At 43.3% G+C, this 19,501-nt stretch overlaps 1 protein-coding gene across 50 annotated transcripts in view; it reads left to right on the top strand.

The window, feature by feature from the left end:
- Nucleotides 1-19,501, top strand: part of LOC129745126 (cell adhesion molecule Dscam2) — a 212,790-nt gene that overhangs the window by 104,332 nt on the left and 88,957 nt on the right. For 21 of the 50 annotated variants that reach the window (XM_055738019.1, XM_055738004.1, XM_055738012.1 and 18 more), the window contains exons 7-9: nt 8,645-9,081; nt 9,147-9,554; nt 10,494-10,655. In XM_055738019.1, coding sequence (XP_055593994.1) covers nt 8,645-9,081; nt 9,147-9,554; nt 10,494-10,655 — 1,007 coding nt within the window. Of the gene's footprint in view, nt 1-2,788; nt 2,913-3,256; nt 3,381-3,915; nt 4,040-4,789; nt 4,911-6,155; nt 6,277-6,638; nt 6,760-8,644; nt 9,082-9,146; nt 9,555-10,493; nt 10,656-10,834; nt 11,147-11,208; nt 11,500-11,544; nt 11,833-12,215; nt 12,504-13,098; nt 13,390-13,869; nt 14,158-14,907; nt 15,196-19,501 lie in introns of all 50 variants that reach the window. The other 29 variants (XM_055738027.1, XM_055738024.1, XM_055738017.1 and 26 more) reach the window with 16 other exon arrangements.

Below are 19,501 nucleotides of genomic sequence, written 5' to 3'. Positions count from 1 at the left end.
TCCCTCAATTTTGCTATTCTGGGTAAAGTAGGCAGATTCATGATATACTTTGTGTATACCTCCTACTTCCTAAATTCTACCTGGGGCCGTAGACCTAGTTTCCACCTCAAACTGTTTAACACACTATTCTTCAATAGTGTGAGGTCTATTCTCGCTTGTGCGCGCCAGACGAGACCACTTTCAGCAATACCTCCCGTCATTACGACTCGAAGCCTTAACTCTCCTCTAACGACTCGAGAACCGACATCTTCTCGCAATGACTCGGGAACCTCTCCTCTTGCGACTCGAGGCCTGAACTCTTCTCTTACGACTCGAAATTCGACCTCTCCTTGCATCGATTCGAGGTTGACGTACACATACCTCTCCTCTTAACGACTCAAGGCTCGATCTCTCCTCTAATGACTCGAGATCTGACCTCCCCTCGTAATGACTCATGGTAAAACTTATACCCTCCTCTTGTTGATTAAAGGCCTGATCTATCCTCTTGCAGCTCGAGATCCGACCTCTTAACTTTGTTGACTAGGGGTTGACCACACAAACCTCTCCTCCTGAAGACTCGCGGCTCGATCTTTTATCTCCAGGATTCGAGGTTCGCCACCTTTCGTCCGCCGTGTGCCAATCGAGTGTATAGTTTATCATAGAATCGCGCGTGACTTAACGCAACTGCTCGGATGATTCCAGACGAAGACGTCATCCTCTGATAGCGTGGAAAGTCACTCTACCCGTGGGTATACGCCGATCGTGGAATAACTTTGCCAACGATTTCCATTGCGGGGAAGGTAAAGTCTTATCCTCTCAGCTTCGATAGTTGGGAACCGCACTACTCAGATACTCCCCGAAGGTTGAGCATACTACGCGTGAACGCGGCGTACCCACGACATCCGCTACGCAGGACTATGGGCCCCGCATTTTTTTTCTGCCCTTCGTGTGCCAGATCGAAAGCACCCTGTCCTGAACTCGCGTCTGTCAGGGCACACGTTCTGGACTTTGAACGCCACGACTCGAATGTTTCCCGACAGTGACGACATCCTTCACCGACTCGAGAGGCTCGCCTGGTATTGAGAACCTCTCTACTCGTGGATATACTCCGACAGTGGCTTACCTCCTTACCTGGCTTACCTCCTTCCTACGAGGTCCACTACGCAGTTTCCTCTGTAAGAAGTGGCACTACTCGTATACTTCACGGAAGTGGGTCCATGACCTTCACTACGCAGAAGATGATGCCTTATCTTTGTAGATTCGATCAAGGGATCGAACACACACTACTCAGATGCTCCCCGACGATGGAGCCATCCTACACCGTTCGTGCACTTCCGTTGACCCCACCTACTCTGCAGGGCAGTCATGATCCGGTTGAACCAATCGCTGATCACATGCCAAGTGTTAGAATCCGTACACATCCTCTGCACCACGTTGTCTACTGTCGGGTCTGGCCCACAGACGGCAAGTATGTTGGTACGTACCACATCAAACCTCAGACAGACGGGTGTCTCCTCTTCATCACCACAAGCTTTAAGGCATTTAGGGCATTAAGCTTTAGGGCATTAAGGCGAAGCCGGTCCAAACCGGTAGTGATACTTTATGAAGCATCCACGACTTGTCAGGAATTGCGTCATGTGGAAATCCACTTCACCGTGTCTTCTTCCGATCCAGCTTCCGATGTGCGGGATCAGACGATGGGTTCACCTTCCCGGCGCTGAGCTGTCTCACAGCTGTTGCCAGTTGGACATCGAGTCCTCATTGGTGAGATCTCATACGTTGGGTGTGTCTTTGTTGTCGTAACAATAGACATCCTCCTCTAACTAAAACCGAAATGTAGATGACGTCCGCCACTACGCAGGCGGCTTCGGACGAGATGGTCCGGTATCCACTGATAATCCGCAGGTTCATCAGCCGCTGAACTCTGCAGGTTACATTGTCTTTCCAGGGCCTGCCTCAAGGCTGCAACTGTCACGCTTGGCAGTATCCCCCTCCTGCTACTCCGGATTGCCGAGTAGTTCAACATCATCCGTGTGAGTGCGGCCGTGGCCATTGCCGCTCTCATACATGCGAAATCGACATGACTCGTGAAGTTGAGTCTGTCGTCTGAACAGAATTGCACGTTAAGACACGATCCAACTTCCACAGTACATGTTTATGGTGAGATCAGGTTAGTGATCAGCACCATCTCGGTTTCGTGGTGAGCTAAATAGACGCAGGCGTTTGGAGTACATCCAGCTTTCCATTGTCTGGGTATCTACTGTGACAAGTCTCTGTACCTCCGCTGTCGAGGAGCCTCTTGCCAAGAAGACTACATCATCCGCAAATCCTCCGAGCTCAGCTCCCGATGGGAGGCTCATTCGTCTATCTATGGTGCATAGGAAGTCGAAATTTAAGAACTTCGACACAGAAAGTTTACTATTGGTTAGTATATCCAACCTTCCAACCAACAGCAGGCTCGCGAAGGCACCAAAGTTACAATTACACGCTAACTGCAAGTTACCCAACCAAATTCAGGCAATTTTTCGGTTTTGATCTATTTTTAACCCAAATTTTCCAACAACGTTTCTGACAGAACCCATCGGACTGAAAGCTCCGACTTTCCCGTCGGCACAGCTTAGCGGATCCTTTCGGTTCCCCAGTAACAGTACCTTTGCGTTATTCTGTCAGGCGCAGGCTTTCCCGGTTCCAATTACAAGGTAAATTAATACAAAGGTTTTAGACTTGAAAAGATTCAGGCAATTTGTTTCCGGATTCAGTATGGATTTTTAGGACTTGAATATTGAAAAACGTTTCAAATTTTTACCAGAACCCATCGGACTCAAAGCTCCATCGTTTTCGTCGACCGCCAGGAGTAGTTCGTTCGTCGAAGCTAGCAATCGAACCCTGGCACTGTTCTGTCAAGCACAGGCTTTTCCGGTTCCAATTTTTAGGTAAATGAAACCCCATTCAAAATACAGCATTCAGGCAATTTTTTTTTTCAAACAAAACTAGATCGACTATTAAGTAAATTTTTCTTTCAAAAATTTATGTAGAACCAATTGGTTCCAAACCGCCGACCTTTTCAACTGACTCTAAGGTCAGCATGTTCATAAAGCCGAGCAATTCGAGCTTGGCGTTGTTCTGTCAGGCACAGGCGTTTCCGGTTCCAATCACAAGGTAAAGTAAATACAAAATGGAGTCAATCGTTAGAACGGAAAATTTACATTACGGCAATTTGTTTAGTAGTTACCTCGAATAAATTTAAGTTAAAACTAATGTTTTTTCGCTTGCACAGAACCAATCGGTTCCAAAGCACCGACTTTTTCTTCCGATTCGATGGGAAGCATTTTCAGGAGACCCAACAACAGTAGCTTTGCACTTCTATGTCAAGCGCAAGCTTTTCCCGTTCCGATAACTAGGTTAGTAGAAGCGATGATTTTTTTCATAATAAGGTTATCACAGATCTTATATTTAGTTCTTAATAACTTAACCAGTTCAACGTTTAAGAAACCTTAATTAAAATTATCTATTATGGAATTGATTTTTTTAAACTTCGAGTTGAACTTAAACAGTTTTTTTTTGTTACAACGTTTCGGTCTTTACTTACACCACCTTCAGGGTTTGAAGGTGTAGTTTCAGTTTTGCTCTGCTTATTTCTACATAAATTTAAAAAAAAGAATTGTTCCTTGAAGTTGGTTTTCATTAAGTTCGAAACGTTGGAAAGGAAAAAAATATGTTTTTTGGATTTTTCGTTATATTTATCAGGCAGTAGCACAAATAGAACAGGCACAGAGATAGATCAAGACTAATAGCCCTGATCTACTGTAGAAAGTCAAAGGCTTTTCGAACAAAAAAAAACTTCTATTCCAACATTCAATCGGCACCCATATAAACAACTGTCAAAAAGAATAAATAGGACCTTTCAATGAAACCTTTGAAATAAATCCCACCTAGAACCAATTGGCTCTAAGCCGCCAACATTTTCATCAGAGTCGAAGGGCAGCATCTTTGAGAAACCTGCCAACAGTTCGTTTGCTCTGCTCTGCCAAGCGCAGGCATATCCGGTCCCGATCATGAGGTAAGCCTTACTTTCCAATATTGAAATATTTCAAAAGTAAATCATCCTCACTGGGGGGACCAACGTTACAAAAGTTATTTTGTGAATCAAATTTTTCTCATATGTCAAAATTTTAAAATTTCAATTTGATATATTCGATCGATTTAATAAGATGTAAACCAAAAAAAAAATCGTGCTTTTTCTGGAAAAGCTTGTCATTAATTCGGTTCAAAAGATTATTTAGTTTTTAGTTTAACTTTTTTTCAGTGCCCAATTTGTTTCTTGTTTGTTAATGCCGTCAATTAATTTTCCTTAAGTCTATCTGTTTGATCATTCCAATCAATTTTCTAATGGCAAAACATTAATATTCTCTAAAAGTTTTCAACCATGGTTGAATTGTCCAAAACACTGAAGAAAATGAAACCATCAATTTTACATGTTTCATTTGTAAACAGTTGTATGCCATGAATAGTAGAAAACTACGATCAAAATTTATGATTAAACACTGTTACCTTATTGGTTGTAATCTCTGAAGGCCTCTTAGAATGGATGGGCTTAGCATCAGGCAGATATGATAAAATTAATTTTAAATTGTCCTTTTTCGCTTGAACAAAACACACTATCACCACGAAATCATCCGGTTGCTTTCAACCCCATTTCATTAAGCGTGTTACCATGGTTAACCCATTCATTGTCGATTGTGTCCAGTTTGAAATGTATCCAATGTATCTCTCTTTTTTTCTCTCTCTTTCTCTTTTCTCCATCGTGCAGAACCTGTCGGCAGTGTTGCACCGAAAATTTCCGGAGACCGACTTCAGGAAATGAGTGTAACAATTGCGCAGGACTATGCCATACTCTGCCTTGGCCAAGCCTATCCAACACCGGCCTTCAGGTGATTGTCGATTGAGCTTCTTGTGTTTAGTTGTGAGCCTCAAAAAAAAAAAAACGTTTCAGTTTTCCCTTTCGAATAACTATGCTTACTCGAGATCGAGAACAATCGTAAAACAGTTTTTGTAGCGATTCGGACGAAATTTGGCATACGTGCTTATCGAAATTAAAATTATCATCAAAAATTTCTTAGAAAGGATAAACTTTCGATTGTTCATGGTTGCAATATTTGAGTTACTTTATTTTTCTAACGATTGGCCTTGCCTTTAATTTACACGCACTAACAATACTCCGTATATTCTGTGTTCATAACAATCATCGCTTCTTTCAAATACAAATGTATCGATCAATAGCAAAATGGGCGATCGGTGTTTTGAATTGAGAATCATTAGTATCATCTTTTCATTGTATACAACGAGTGAGATTTTTTTTCTTTTGAGTACTGAAATAAATGGATCAACTAAAGAAATGTTAACTTGATACTCTACTCTAAAAAAATGTCCTGCTACTACCAGGGAGACTATTTCGGACATCTGAAGAAATTCAGACTTCACCTTCCAAGCACCTTGTTTATACCTATTAGATGCCTGTATACACTTTTCCAATAAAAGCTTTCACATAGTCTAACTTCTACTATTTTAGAAATTTTCGTTTGAGGACCACCTTTACATTTCCACTGTAAACTTGGTTCTCAAGAGTGAAAAGACAAACCATTTAGAAAGATACATATGCATTTTACCGACAGTTCGTTCGATTATTCATTTCAAGGCGACCAACATTTGAAAAGAATTCTTTAAGAATGTTGGTCTCGACGGTTGTTTTTGCAATTGAGTACCACGTTTATATTACTGTTCAATGCTCACTTATGGCATCAAAATGAGATTCGTAAACATTTAAATATAAGGTTTGCGAATTTCATTTGGATTCCGTTCGTGAGCATTGAACAGTAATATAAACGTGGTACTCAATCGCAAAAAAAAATATCAACATTTGAATATCATGTTTGCGAAACTCATTTTGATTCCGTATGTGATCATTGAACAGTAATATAAACGTGGTACTCAGTCGCAAAAAACAGTCGAGACCAACATTCTGAAAGAATTTATAACAATTGTAGACTATATCAGTCCTTTTTTCGAATAGACAAGTAATTAAATGCAGAAACAACAGCAAACACATCTTTCCCAACATTCAGGCTGCTTATTTCTACCAACTATTTGAGTTTAATCTTATTCGTTTTCCAAAACAGAACCGGTTGGTAGTGTAGCTCCTAAAGTTTCCGGCGGTCGGATACAGGAGATGATGGTGAAATCTACTGACAATTTCGCACTGCTTTGTCCGGCACAGTCTTCCCCGGTTCCGGTTTATAGGTAGCGTATTTCGGAATTTAACTTGATTCGGTCCGTACTTTGATTCTTATCAGCGTTCAGGCAATTTGTGGTTTTTCGAATCAATGAAAAGAAACGTACTTAAACTAGCTTTAAAACAAACAGAACCCATCGGAAGTGTTGCTCCAAAGATATCCGGTCACCATCTGCAGGATCAGACGGTTCGAGTTCAGCACGATTTTGCCGTTCTGTGTTTGGGGCAGTCCTACCCAACTCCTAGTTTCAGGTGAAAACATTAGTATTTAGGAGTAATGAATACCAAAACATTCAGGCAATCATTTTATTCAACGAAGCTTAATCATCTCCGTAATATTTGTAAAACTGATTAAAAATCAACCTTCTAGAGCCAATCGGAAGTGTGGCACCGAAAATATCCGGCGGTTTGCTCCAGGAAATGAAAGTCCCTCAAGGGCAGGATTTTGCCATACTCTGTCTGGGGCAATCGTATCCGATGCCCAGCTTTAGGTAAACTAACTTCAAGAAAAATAACCCATTACCCAACATTCAGGATCAGTCGAAACGCGATCATTTTCGTGAAGCTTGGCTTCCTCACTGATTCATTTTCACTACTTCATTTTTGCCACAAGAACCCGTTGGTTTGGTGAAGCCCCGTGTGGCCACCAAGTTTGAGGTTAAGGAAACGGGCCTCGATTCGACCTTTGTCGGATTGTGCAATGGACAAGCTTTTCCGGTTCCTGTTTATAGGTACTCTGGTTCCCATTACAATTGATGCTGCACCTGTTTTGTTTTCCTTTTTTTTAGCTAGTGGTAAGTATTTGTCATCGCCAGCAACTTAGAGACTGAGGTAGATACTTCAGAGCTCTAAACGTGATGACGTCGATTGCAAAACGTAAATTGAAATAATTCAAAACAAAAAATATTCAAACTGTTCACCCAATACGGCTTCACGAACCTCTTACGTTGAACCTTACCCATTTAAGGCTGGTAGACAAAAAAAAAAGTCGAGCCAAGAACCAACTTTGGCTCGACTATATGTAGAAGTGCCGATGATACCCAATGGTTTTTGGGCAAGCTGTTAAGCTAACAGCTTGGCGAAACTTTTACCTTAACTAAAGGGTCATAACGCCCTTGTGATTTCCTTTGGATACTTCAAGCGTCCACATCAAAGTCAGCCAACTTCAAGAAGCTTCTTGTTTCACGAAGTACGTCCAGATTTTCACAAGATTGTACTTGACTAACACTGGTCTAGATAGCCCATTGGTATACGTGTTCAACTGACCATTTCATAAAAATACAGTATCAATCTATGCCATATCCATCTTTCTCCAGTTTGCTACTCTGGGTTCATCGACACATTAAGAACTACGGTACGTCCAGTGGTCTTCGACCTCAACGACAATATACTTCACTAGCGAGGTCGGACCTCTCCTATTACAAACCCTTCTTTTTCATTCGACGACACTATTCCTTCAATGAGAATCTTCGCCTTTACCTATGTATAACGCTTCTGACTCAGTAATGCCGGTTACCCAGGCCTGCGATCTAGTTTTGATACAAACATCCGTAAAGGACCAGCTATCAGAACCAAACTGACTTCTTGGAGCTATCAAGCTCAAACCTGATCTCACGATCACTTTCCGACGGTCTTATACAGTTTCCTATAGACATCATCCCCGTGCCATCCTCTTCCGATTATACAAGTTAAGTAATTACATTTCGATACTTCACCTGTCCCACCGTAGTACAATTTTGACTTACTTTGTTTTCCTGGTGTATCGATTAGGTCAATAATTATGTCACTCGGCAATCCTCGGTTCAAAAAGCAGATTTTGCATGACCGAACTTTTGAGAAGGTAACTTAAGGCATCCCAAAGAATTACGTGATCACTGCCGTATTCGAAGTATCGACGACTTCACCCCTTGAAAGGTGTCGATAATTCGATTGAATCCGGGCTTAATACAAAGACCTTTGCAGTCTTCAGAGGTCTTAAAAAATGGTATCAAACTATAAAGCGACCGCTCAGTTAGGTGATCTACGGGGTGAACTTGTTTCAGAATGAACACATTTCCGTTTTGCAATCGAATGGTAAGATGTTGGGATAGTATTCTCTGGTTTCTTTTCTTTTCAGCTCATAATCATCCTGATTTATAAACAAAAATCAAGATTAGATATCACTGTTTCTAATTGATGTAATGTGTCAAATTTTGTCGAATCATCGTTTTGTTTTTTGGTTTTTGTTTTTAGGTACTTTTGAAGAATTACTTTTGCTTTTTAGTGTATGATTTCTGCTTCCGCCTTCCACATTGACTCACTACATCCTTGGAAACGAGTGAAACCTGAGACCATACCAACTAAACGGATTTTTTCTTTCTATTCACTTCTCCGCAGATGGTACAAATACATTGAGGGAACAACACGTAAACAGGCCGTTGTGCTAGATGACCGAGTGAAGCAAGTCTCCGGCACTCTGATCATCAAGGATGCCGTGGTAGATGATTCCGGCAAGTTCCTGTGTGTCGTTAACAACTCGGTCGGTGGCGAAAGCGTTGAAACGGTCCTCACGGTAACGGCTCCGCTAGCCGCTAAAATCGAACCTCGCACCCAAACCGTTGATTTTGGACGCCCAGCCGTTTTCACCTGCAAGTTTTCCGGTAATCCCATCAAGACGGTCTCATGGATGAAGGACGGCAAATCGCTCGGTCACAGTGATGCCGTACTAAGGATAGAGTCAGTCAAGAAGGAGGACCGTGGTATGTACCAGTGCTTCATCCGCAACGATCAGGAAAGTGCCCAGGCTAGCGCTGAATTGAAACTGGGAGGACGATGTAAGTGAACTGACTTTAATTGGGATATGAATTTCTTATTAATGCTATTTCAACACATTTTGCAGTTGATCCACCGGTTATCCGAGAGGCTTTCCCTGAAGAAACTCGCCACCCCGGACCATCTGTCTTCCTGAAGTGTATTGCCGGAGGTAATCCTACTCCGGAAATTTCTTGGGAATTGGACGGCAAGAAGATTACGAACAGCGAACGATACCAGGTTGGCCAGTATGTTACCGTTAACGGAGATGTGGTTTCGCACTTGAACATTAGTTCAATTCACTCGAACGATGGCGGTCTGTACAAGTGTAGCGCTAGCAGTAAGGTTGGCGTTGCCGAGCACTCGGCGAAGCTGAATGTGTACGGTTTACCCTATGTGAGGACCATGGAGAAGAAATCGATTGTGGCTGGAGAGACGCTCATTGTTACCTGTCCCGTAGCTGGTTATCCAATTGAATCGATCGTCTGGGAAAGAGGTAAGTTTGGTTGAAGAATACCATCAACAAAATGTGACACCCCTAAAACACTGAACAAGATTGATAGTTGAAAAAGGGACTTGCAGAAATTGTTGCCAGAGATCATCGTATAGCCTAGAGGCATCCTAGTGTTTTCGGTAATTACCAAGAAATTTGAACCGGACCCAACACGGATCTTTGTGAATTTTCAAAACGCATGAGATTTGTCAAAAATGGTTAAGAAGGATGTGCCTCTGTAAAACGCCCACAGAAACAGCGCATACCTTTGACGAAAAGTTGAGTTCATATCAATAGATACACTTTGTTCGATACTGTTCCGTATGATTTGGCAACGCGTGTAGAACTGTGCGGCATTCCTCAGACTAAAATTTGTCTCAGATCCAGATGGTACCCCGAATATCGCAGTAAATATTGTCACTATGGAATTCCATGATATGGGTTTTGACAACACTGCAATACTTTGTTGACGAGGGAATGTTTTGCCGACAAAGGCAAGCGGTAGAAGCCGACCTTACTACCGAAGCTAGGGCAGAAACAGGAGAATTAATGGGCACGGATTTAATGCCTTTTTCAAAAGCTTTGCGTCGTTGCTAATCAAGTTGAGAGTTCAATACAGCGATAATCAGGGCAAAAGCCGTCATAGATCAGAGTACAGAAAAGTTTTGTTAAGGTAATACTGGCGTTGAAAGCCTCTGAGTAATCGATTTTATTCGCGGGAGATCATCTGTGTAGTGTGTTCCGGTTGGCACGAAGACCTGCATCTGGTATTCTGGCGAATTGGGACCAAAGCACATTTTGACAATATTGATTCATCCTTTAAGTAAAGCTATCTATGAGGACATGATAACAAAAGGGATTTCTAGCGGTGTCCAAGTTTTGTCGCGTTTAATACTCTACTACTGTTACATTCGTTTAACTAATTTAACATTACCGTTACAGATAATCGCCAGCTACCAATCAACCGGAAGCAGAAAGTTTTTCCGAACGGAACGCTCATCATCGAGAACGTCGAACGGAATTCGGACCAGGCCACGTACACCTGCGTTGCCAAGAACTCGGAAGGATACACCGCCCGTGGAACCCTGGAAGTTGCTGTTATGGGTAAGTTTTTGCTTGCGTTTATCATCACTTTTACAATGACGGAAGCCACGATTGTTGCCAGTTAAGCCGAATAGATAAGCGGCTACTTTAGAATCAGAGCAAAATCGTGGTTTCTGAAACTAGATAAGTAAGAAGAAAGAAAGGGTACAAATAACAAACGGAGTTTCGAAATGTCGCAGTTCTTCCGCAAATCGTGCCGTTCGGTTTCGGCGAAGAACAGGTCAATCAGTTCGACATGGTGTCTACGATGTGCACCGTCAACAAGGGGGACATGCCGATCGACATAAGCTGGGAGTTTACCTCATCCCTGTTGGAACCGAGGACAATTCGGAAGCTGATAACTGGCGATGGGATTTTGATAAGCCGCAGCAGCTCCCGTATCAGTATGGTCAGCATCGATTCCGTGCGGGATCGGCATAGTGGGAACTACACCTGTCGGGCTAAAAATCAAGCGGGCGTTGTCGAGTTTACCACCACTCTCTCGGTTAATGGTGAATGTTTCAACTGGTTAGGTTACTGATTTTTCCTTTCCAAATTACCTTCCCGTACATAGTTCTACCGCAAATTATGCCGTTTGACTTCGGGAACGATCCCATCAACGCGCAGGATATGGTTTCGGCTTATTGTACCGTAAACAAAGGGGATCTACCGATGCAGATACGTTGGAGCAAAAACAACCAACCAATAGATGGCAGCAGCGAAGGAATTTCGGTTAGTCGAACCAATCAGCGGATCAGTGTACTCAGCATCGAATCGGTTAGAGATATCCATGGTGGCAATTATTCGTGCACGGCAGAGAACAAAGCTGGAAGAGTTCAACACACAGCAACACTTTTTGTCAATGGTTAGACTTACAGAGATTGAGATTTTTTCCTTTTCCTCTCCAAAGTTGCTCCCCAGATTGTTCCGTTCGATTTCGGCGAAGATGCTGTCTTTTCTACGGATATGGTCTCGGCTACTTGTACGGTTAACAAGGGCGATCTACCGATTGAGATAACTTGGTTCCAAAATGGGAAAAGGCTTTATTCGAACGATGGTATTTCCGTTAGCAGACCCAATCAACGTTTGAGCACCCTCAGTATAGAGTCGGTTCGTGATCGACACAGCGGAAACTACACCTGCGTGGCAAAAAATCACGCCGGAAGCATCGAATACGCCGCACCTTTACTCGTGAATGGTTAGCCTTTGCATGAGCATCATACTAACACCCTTATTCCTTTTTGGCGACTTTCAGTCCTTCCCCAGATTGTCCCTTTCGATTTCGGGAGCGAAGAAATATTCTCTCAGGACACCGTCTCGGCATCGTGTACAGTTAGCAAGGGCGACACGCCCGTTAACATATATTGGTTGTTGAACGGAGTCAAGATGAGTACCAACGATGGGGTTCTCATCAATCGTCAAACTCAGCGAACCAGTTTCCTAACAATCGAATCGGTACGGGATCGACACAGCGGCAATTACACTTGTGTTGCGGAGAATCGAGCTGGCGAAACGCGTCACAATGCGGAACTCTTTGTTAACGGTAGCATTTTTGTTGTTTACTTTTGGCCCATTTTCCAGTCCTTCCACAAATTCTCCCGTTCGACTTCGGTAGCGATACTATCTTTTCCAAGGACATGGTCACCTCTTCGTGTACGGTTAACAAGGGCGATTTACCGATTGAAATCTACTGGAAGTTTAACGGTAGACGAATAGCGTCCGAGGAGGGGGTAATCGTGAGTCGGACGAATCAACGCATGAGCGTGCTCACGATCGAATCGGTGCGGGATAGGAACGCTGGAAACTACACCTGCGTCGCACAGAATGCGGCCGGACAAATTGAACAAACGGCCTTGCTGGCTGTCAATGGTTAGACACAAATTAAAATTAGATTTCAACCCGTACCTACATTGAACAATGCACATTTTTTATTCCTATTGGTTTCCTCTATTGTTGTCAGCAGTTCCCTCAAAATAACTTCCTTTGTGAATTGGGTATTGGAAAAGATTGATTCGACGTGATGGAATTTTAAGAATGCGTTAATACATTGTTGATTGTTTCCAACCCTTTCGCGGCACCAGTCCAACCATCGGTTTTCCCGTTCGACTTCGGTGAAGAACCTGTTGACCTCTCGAATACGGTATCGATCAATTGTGTGGTTTCAAAGGGGGATATCCCGATCATGATTGAGTGGTTATTCAATGGGGACCGAATCACAACCAACGATGGGGTGTTAATAACCCGCAACGGGCAGAAGATTAGTTTTCTTTCGATCGAGTCGGTACAGTCGAGACATGCCGGTAACTACACCTGCGTAGCGCGTAACAAAGCGGGTGAATCCCAACACACCTCAGAACTGCATGTTATTGGTAACTCATGAGAGATCTTTGGCTTTTAGAGTAGTTAAGCACAAACGCTTTCCCTAATTCCTGAGTCCCTATTGTTTCTTTCGTCGCTTATCCAGTGCACCCTGTTATAATGCCATTCGAATTCGGCGATGAACCGTTCGATTTGTATAGTACTACAACTGTGAGTTGTGCAGCAACGAAAGGCGATCTACCCATCGACATCAGCTGGAAGTTCAACAACCTTACAATAGCGAACTCCTTGAACGGGATCACCATAACCAAAAGTGGTCAACGTATTAGTATGCTAACCATCGATTCGGTACAGCCAGCACATGCCGGCGACTACAGTTGCGTTGCCCGTAACAAAGCTGGCGAGGCGCAGCACTCCTCGGAACTTAAAGTTATCGGTAATTACAGGCTTTAAACAGTTTTAATTTACTTCCCTTCCCCAAGTTCTGCCCCTGATATTCCCGTTCGACTTCGGCGAAGACCCCGTCGATACGCTCGACACCGTATCGATCAACTGCGTTGTGTCCAAGGGTGATACGCCGATGGAAATTGTGTGGCTGTTCCAGGGTCAAAAGATTACCTCCAACGATGGGATTGTGATCAGTAAGATGGGACCGAAGATGAGTACGCTGTATATAGAGTCGATTCGGCCCCGGCATGCCGGCAACTACAGCTGCGTGGCACGGAACAAGGCTGGCCAGGTAGAGCACAGCTCCGAGTTGAAAGTCATTGGTAAAAACGGAAGGGGGTGTTTCGATGTACTGTGATGCGGCTTTCTTAGCTTTGTAAATATTGAGAGCAAGTGCTTCAGTGATTTTTCTTTCGTTTATCCTAATCCTTTTATTTGGTACGTTTTAAATTCTGGTCAAATGTGACAGCTGTTCCAACGATCATGCCGTTTGAGTTTGGAGATGATTCTTACGATACATCCAGCACTGTATCGGTGCAGTGCGTGATTACCAAAGGTGACATCCCGATCGACATCGGTTGGCTGTTCAACGATAGGATGATCGATAGCAACGATGGGATTGTTGTATCGAGGACGGGACACAAAATGAGTACACTCTATATAGAATCGATCCAATCGGGTCATGCTGGCAACTACACATGTCGAGCAAGCAATGCGGCCGGATCGGTGGAACATAGTTCGGCGCTTAAAGTTATTGGTAAAAAAAGTTCCTAAGTTGATTGTTTCGGTTCGGTACAGCTTCGGTTAGCTGTATCGTGACCAAGGGTGATACGCCCATCGACATCAGCTGGCTGTTCAACGGACGACGTATTGATTCTAACGATGGCATTCTGATCACGAAAGGTGGGGGCAAGATTAGTATGTTATCGATCGAATCGGTTCATTCGCGACACGCAGGAAACTATACATGCCACGCTAGAAACAAAGCGGGAAGTGTCGAACACTCGGCAGAACTGCAAGTTATGGGTAAAACTGTTTTTTTGTTTGTTTATTTCCTTATCCGTAAATGCCTCCAATACATTTTCCTTCGTGTTCGACCAATAGGGAAAGCAATTATTTAAATAAGTACTTTGAACTTCTTTTGTTCTTGTTGTCTTAAAAAAGTGGTCCCGATCATACATCCGTTCGACTTCGGGGATGACGCTTATGATACAGGCAGCACTGTCTCCGTAAGCTGTATTGTTACAAAGGGCGATGTTCCGATTGACATTGGTTGGTTATTCAACGGACGACGTTTAAGTACAAACGACGGCGTTCTCATATCCAAAAGCGGTCAAAAGATGTCCATTCTCTTGATAGAATCTGCTCATTCTCGACACGCCGGCAATTACACTTGTCACGCAAGTAATCAAGCCGGCAGCGTTGAACAAACCTCGGAACTACAGATTATAGGTATTTAAACAAATTTAACACCCTTATATCCCTCGACCTTCTCCCCGTTCTCCAGTAATTCCGATAATCCTTCCGTTCGATTTCGGGGAGGAAGCGTTCGATACCGGAAGTACGGCGTCGGTAAGCTGCATCGTTACCAAGGGCGATACGCCCATCGATATCGGGTGGTTGTACAATGGGCGACGAATCGCGAGCAACGATGGTATCTTGATTTCCAAAAGTGGTCACAAGGTAAGCATGCTAACGATCGAAGCGGTCCACTCGCGGCATGCCGGCAACTATACCTGCCACGCGGCCAACCGGGCCGGAAGCGTAGAGCAAACGTCTCTGTTGAAAGTTATGGGTACATGATGTAGCTTTTTAATGTATTTCCCTTTTTCTTCAACCACCTCATCCTGAAAGTCCTTCCCGTAATTCTGCCGTTCGAGTTTGGTGATGAACCGCTGGATGAGTCCAGTATGGCTACAGTACAATGTGCAGCTACCAAAGGGGATCTTCCCATCAGCTTTCATTGGCTTTTCAATGGTACGGATCTACCGCCGGATGAAAATATTGTACTGTCCAAAAGTGGACAGCGTATTAGTATGCTAACGATCGAATCGGTGCGGGCACATCATGCGGGGAATTATAGCTGTGTGGCAGCGAATCAGGCGGGATCCATTAACCATACTTCGGAACTTAAGATCATCGGTATAATATCACAGTTTATGTTTCAATGTTTACAGATGTTTGTTATTGTTATGATTTTCTCCTATCCTCCTGCAAGAACGTCCCTCCTATTGGTGAAATTCTGTTGCAGTAATGTACTAGATCAATATCTTTAAAAAAACAAAACAATATAACAACATTTGAGAATTTTGTACCTTCAAAAGAAAAAAGAAATTTTAAGCAAAGCTTAATAAGGCGACTGATAGTTAAGAACTCTCGTTTTTTTTTTAAAGAAGTACTTGGCTGAGCTCGCTCAAAATAATAACTCCTTGAGATAATTCTTTGAGATTACTTCAGGAGCTATCTCAAGACTTGCCATTACGAAACAGGTTCAGCAATTGTCTAAGAAGGTTTTAAAAGTCATCAGGTTAGTTGGAGAGACCTTTTCTGTTCACAAGACGTAGAAGTCGAGTTTAACCAAGGATAGAGTCACTTTGGTTTAAACTATTAATGTCGAGGTCTATGACCTTCCATATTTCGGATATTTTTAGCTTTTTTTGATCAAGCTCTTACCGTTCTCGCTCTGTTATTCGTTTATGGAGTAATCCTCTCTGTTCGTCCTGTTGAATTAGTCTGAAAATTGCAGAAATAGTATACGTGTTTTTTGACATTCTAAGATATCTTCCATTGCTCTTGCAACTTAAACCTACCGATCATACCTACGGATTTATTCGTTGACTTTCTTCCGCTCTTCTGCCTAAGCTGAAGAATGTATTTTTCCATCGTTGTTTCGATACTACTACGTTTGCTAGGTCCCTCACAACCCAAACCGCAAAAAGTGTCAAAGACCTTCCACGGTAATCCTAAGATGATTGTCGCTACTGTTCGGTGAGCAGTAAAGATCTTCGGTTTTTTTAACGATACGCTCAAGAATGAGGAACATGTTTCTTTCGAATAGTTCAACGCATGTTGACAATTTTGGAATCAATAACTACACCGACAGTTTGCTTATTTATTGTTCATCAACAGATCACATATTGATCCAAATGATAGGTTAAAAATTAAAGACAAACTACAATTTCATGGAATTTACCCTAAACTATACTTAAGGCACTAAGGATTCTCCTTCGGAATAATTCTATCGAGACGTCAAAATCAAAATGACCGGAAAGCGGTTAAATGTCCTTATTGCATCAGTAAGCTCTATATTGGCTCCATAGTTGTTCTGTCGGAGAGGAGAAAAGATTCCTGAAGTCTCGAGATCGTACGCTGAGTTGGAGTTCTTCTTACAGCGCGGAGCAATCGATTCTTGACGAATACAGATCGGCGGAGAACGAAACGCAAAAAATGCCTCTGGATGGCCTCGATACGCTCCTCGATAGAGCACCAAACAGCAGAGGCATATTCAAGAAATGATCGCACCAAGCTGCAGTAAAGACTCTTGAGACAATAAATATCCTGAAAGTGAATTAAAGCAATCGAAAGATTCCTTTTAATTCAACCACGGTAAATGAAAAGTTCATATACCAGTATTTCGATACCAACATACTACCTTCTTCAGTAAACGTTTTCGATTGGTTGGTATATGAACTTTTCATTTACCGTGGTTGAATTAAAAGGAATCTTTCGATTGCTTTGATTCAGTTGAATCATTCAACCAAGTAGGCTCACAACACAACAGAGGATCCTTAAAGTATTTTGTCATGCGGAACAGAAGGCCCAAACATCTGGAAGCTTTATGAATGATGTAGTTTGTGTGGGTTTTGAAATCCAGCCGTTTGTCCAGGATCACACCAAGGTCTTTTTTGGTAAATCCATTTTACGGATTGCATTCCAAGGCACGGCGAGCCACCGCGTCCCCCCAGTTTGCTACTCTGGGTCCATGGGTACAATTGGACGACTCATGATACAATGCTAAGGAACACTGTACCCACGCCATAAAGTCCACCTGGGGCCACTGACCTTTATTCCCACCTCGAACTGTTTGACACACTATACTGGGAGGTCAATTCGCGCTAATGCGCTCCAAGGCAATACTCGTTTCCGAATCCTCTTCAGCAAATACCTCATTCTAACACAACCCCTCCTCTGACGAGTTAGGACCCGACATCTCATCGTGTTAAAAGAGGTCCCCATTTAGCGCAACTACTAACTTTGTGGATCTAGTCCAGAAAGTCCAGAAACACAAAGCGAGTTGTCAACGACACTTTCTCTTTTCGAACACGCGGGTCAAGGGGGGCAAGCCTCCTAAGCGACGTGTAGGACTTAGACTCCTCTGAACTCACAAGTAGTGTTGACTTAAGTCACCACTCAGCGCAACTACTCAATCTTCAAGTCGGGAGCTTTACTCCCCGAAGCGCAAATCGAGCTGTAGATCGCCCTCATCAGGTCACACTCGCGGTTCAGGCGCAACACTTCCTGAAGCCCGTGTCGAACCCTGACACCTCCGGCATACTGTGTCTCTCGTCCCTAAGTGATCGGCCCACCATTGGCCACTACTTAGCGCATCTACTAGTTTTGCGAGTCGGGTCTATACCCACCGAAACGCTAAAAGAGTTGGCGATCGCTCTCCCTCCGGTCACGTCCGCATTTTAGGGCCATGACCCCCCGAACGCGTGTTGAACCCTCACCCTTACACCCAAGTACTGGTACCTAAGTATCCGGGTACACAACTTCTTCCGCGCGGGTTTTGCAGACCCGTCGGAGGCCTCTAGTGGGTTTAGTGATAGTTCTTTTGGCCATGGAAGTGGAACTACCAGCCCAGAGTAACACCAAGGTCTTTCACATGCTCAACTCGTACAACTGCCTCATGTCCAAAAAAAAAATCAGCCGATAGCGAGAGCCGATGACGTCAGCGGCTCCCGACGACGTTGACGTCTCCGGGTATTGACATCTTCAGGGCTGTTGATGGGTTGAAACAATTTCAAACGTTGGCATACGTCAGTTTTGGTCCATCCAAAAGCGAAAGCACGTCGTTGAAGTAGATCAGGAAAATTATGGGTCGTGTAGACGTGAACGTCAACAAGATTATTGTCGTAGAGCGCTTAGACATGAATCCATGTTCTTCGTTAGAGAAATAAAATTTGCAACACGAGAAAAATGTATCTAGTACAACCAGCTCAAACATTTTGGCATTCGCATATCAGGCAGAAATACCGCGATAATTGTTAATATCCTTCCTGTCACCTTCGTTGTGGACCGGAAACATGTAAGCCTCTTTCCAAATGGAAGGGAACGTGGATTGCGTGAGCGATACTTGAAAGATTCTTTTTATAGGAGTCAGCTTATGTGGTATGTAGTTATTGCTTAAGGAAAGTCGCTGGTATGCCATCCGGACCTGCAGAAATGTTGTGTTTCAGCTTAGCAGTCGCCTTCAAGATGGTACCGTCATCGATTACGATGTGATGAAAAGAAGTACTCTGACGTGGGACGTTACCAGCTGCAATAGTCAACTGGTCCGAGGATATTGAACCAGAATCAAAAGTACTACGGAGTTTGTCAGCGAAGAGATTGCAAATATCACGGTCCGAAGTTGCCGACTTGTCTTCCAAAAACATGAAGGATGGTAAGACGGTAGGACGAATCCTTTCCGTTGGTCCAATGTATTTCCAAAACTATTTGGGTCTAGTTTTAAAACCACGCTGTATCCCGATAAGGTAAATAGACCTAGTAACAACGCGTGCATACTTTTTTAATAAGCTGAGTAAAGTCTGCGATATTGTTTTTTGGCGTGAAGAGACATGCTGTAAAAAAGGGCAGGCCTCAAACTGGAACCCCCAGGGGCATAAACCTTATCAAATGATTGATGCTCTATTCGTATGTCATACGAAGACACCCAAGTGCTGTCGAAACTTCCCTTTTCATACCCCGCGATTTGTTTTGACTTTTTCGTTGAACTTCAGCAGGGTTTCAGCTAACTACTACGCAATTTTAGGTGTATCTTCTTGACGAACTTCTTAGGCATTCGATATATTATGAACGGCGTCTAGTAGAAATCCTTC

This window comes from Uranotaenia lowii, chromosome 2 (assembly GCF_029784155.1).
Source record: "Uranotaenia lowii strain MFRU-FL chromosome 2, ASM2978415v1, whole genome shotgun sequence".
Lineage (NCBI taxonomy): Eukaryota > Metazoa > Arthropoda > Insecta > Diptera > Culicidae > Uranotaenia > Uranotaenia lowii.
The sequence above is the reverse complement of the archived record's forward strand: the minus strand, read 5'-3'. Positions and strand labels throughout refer to the sequence as shown.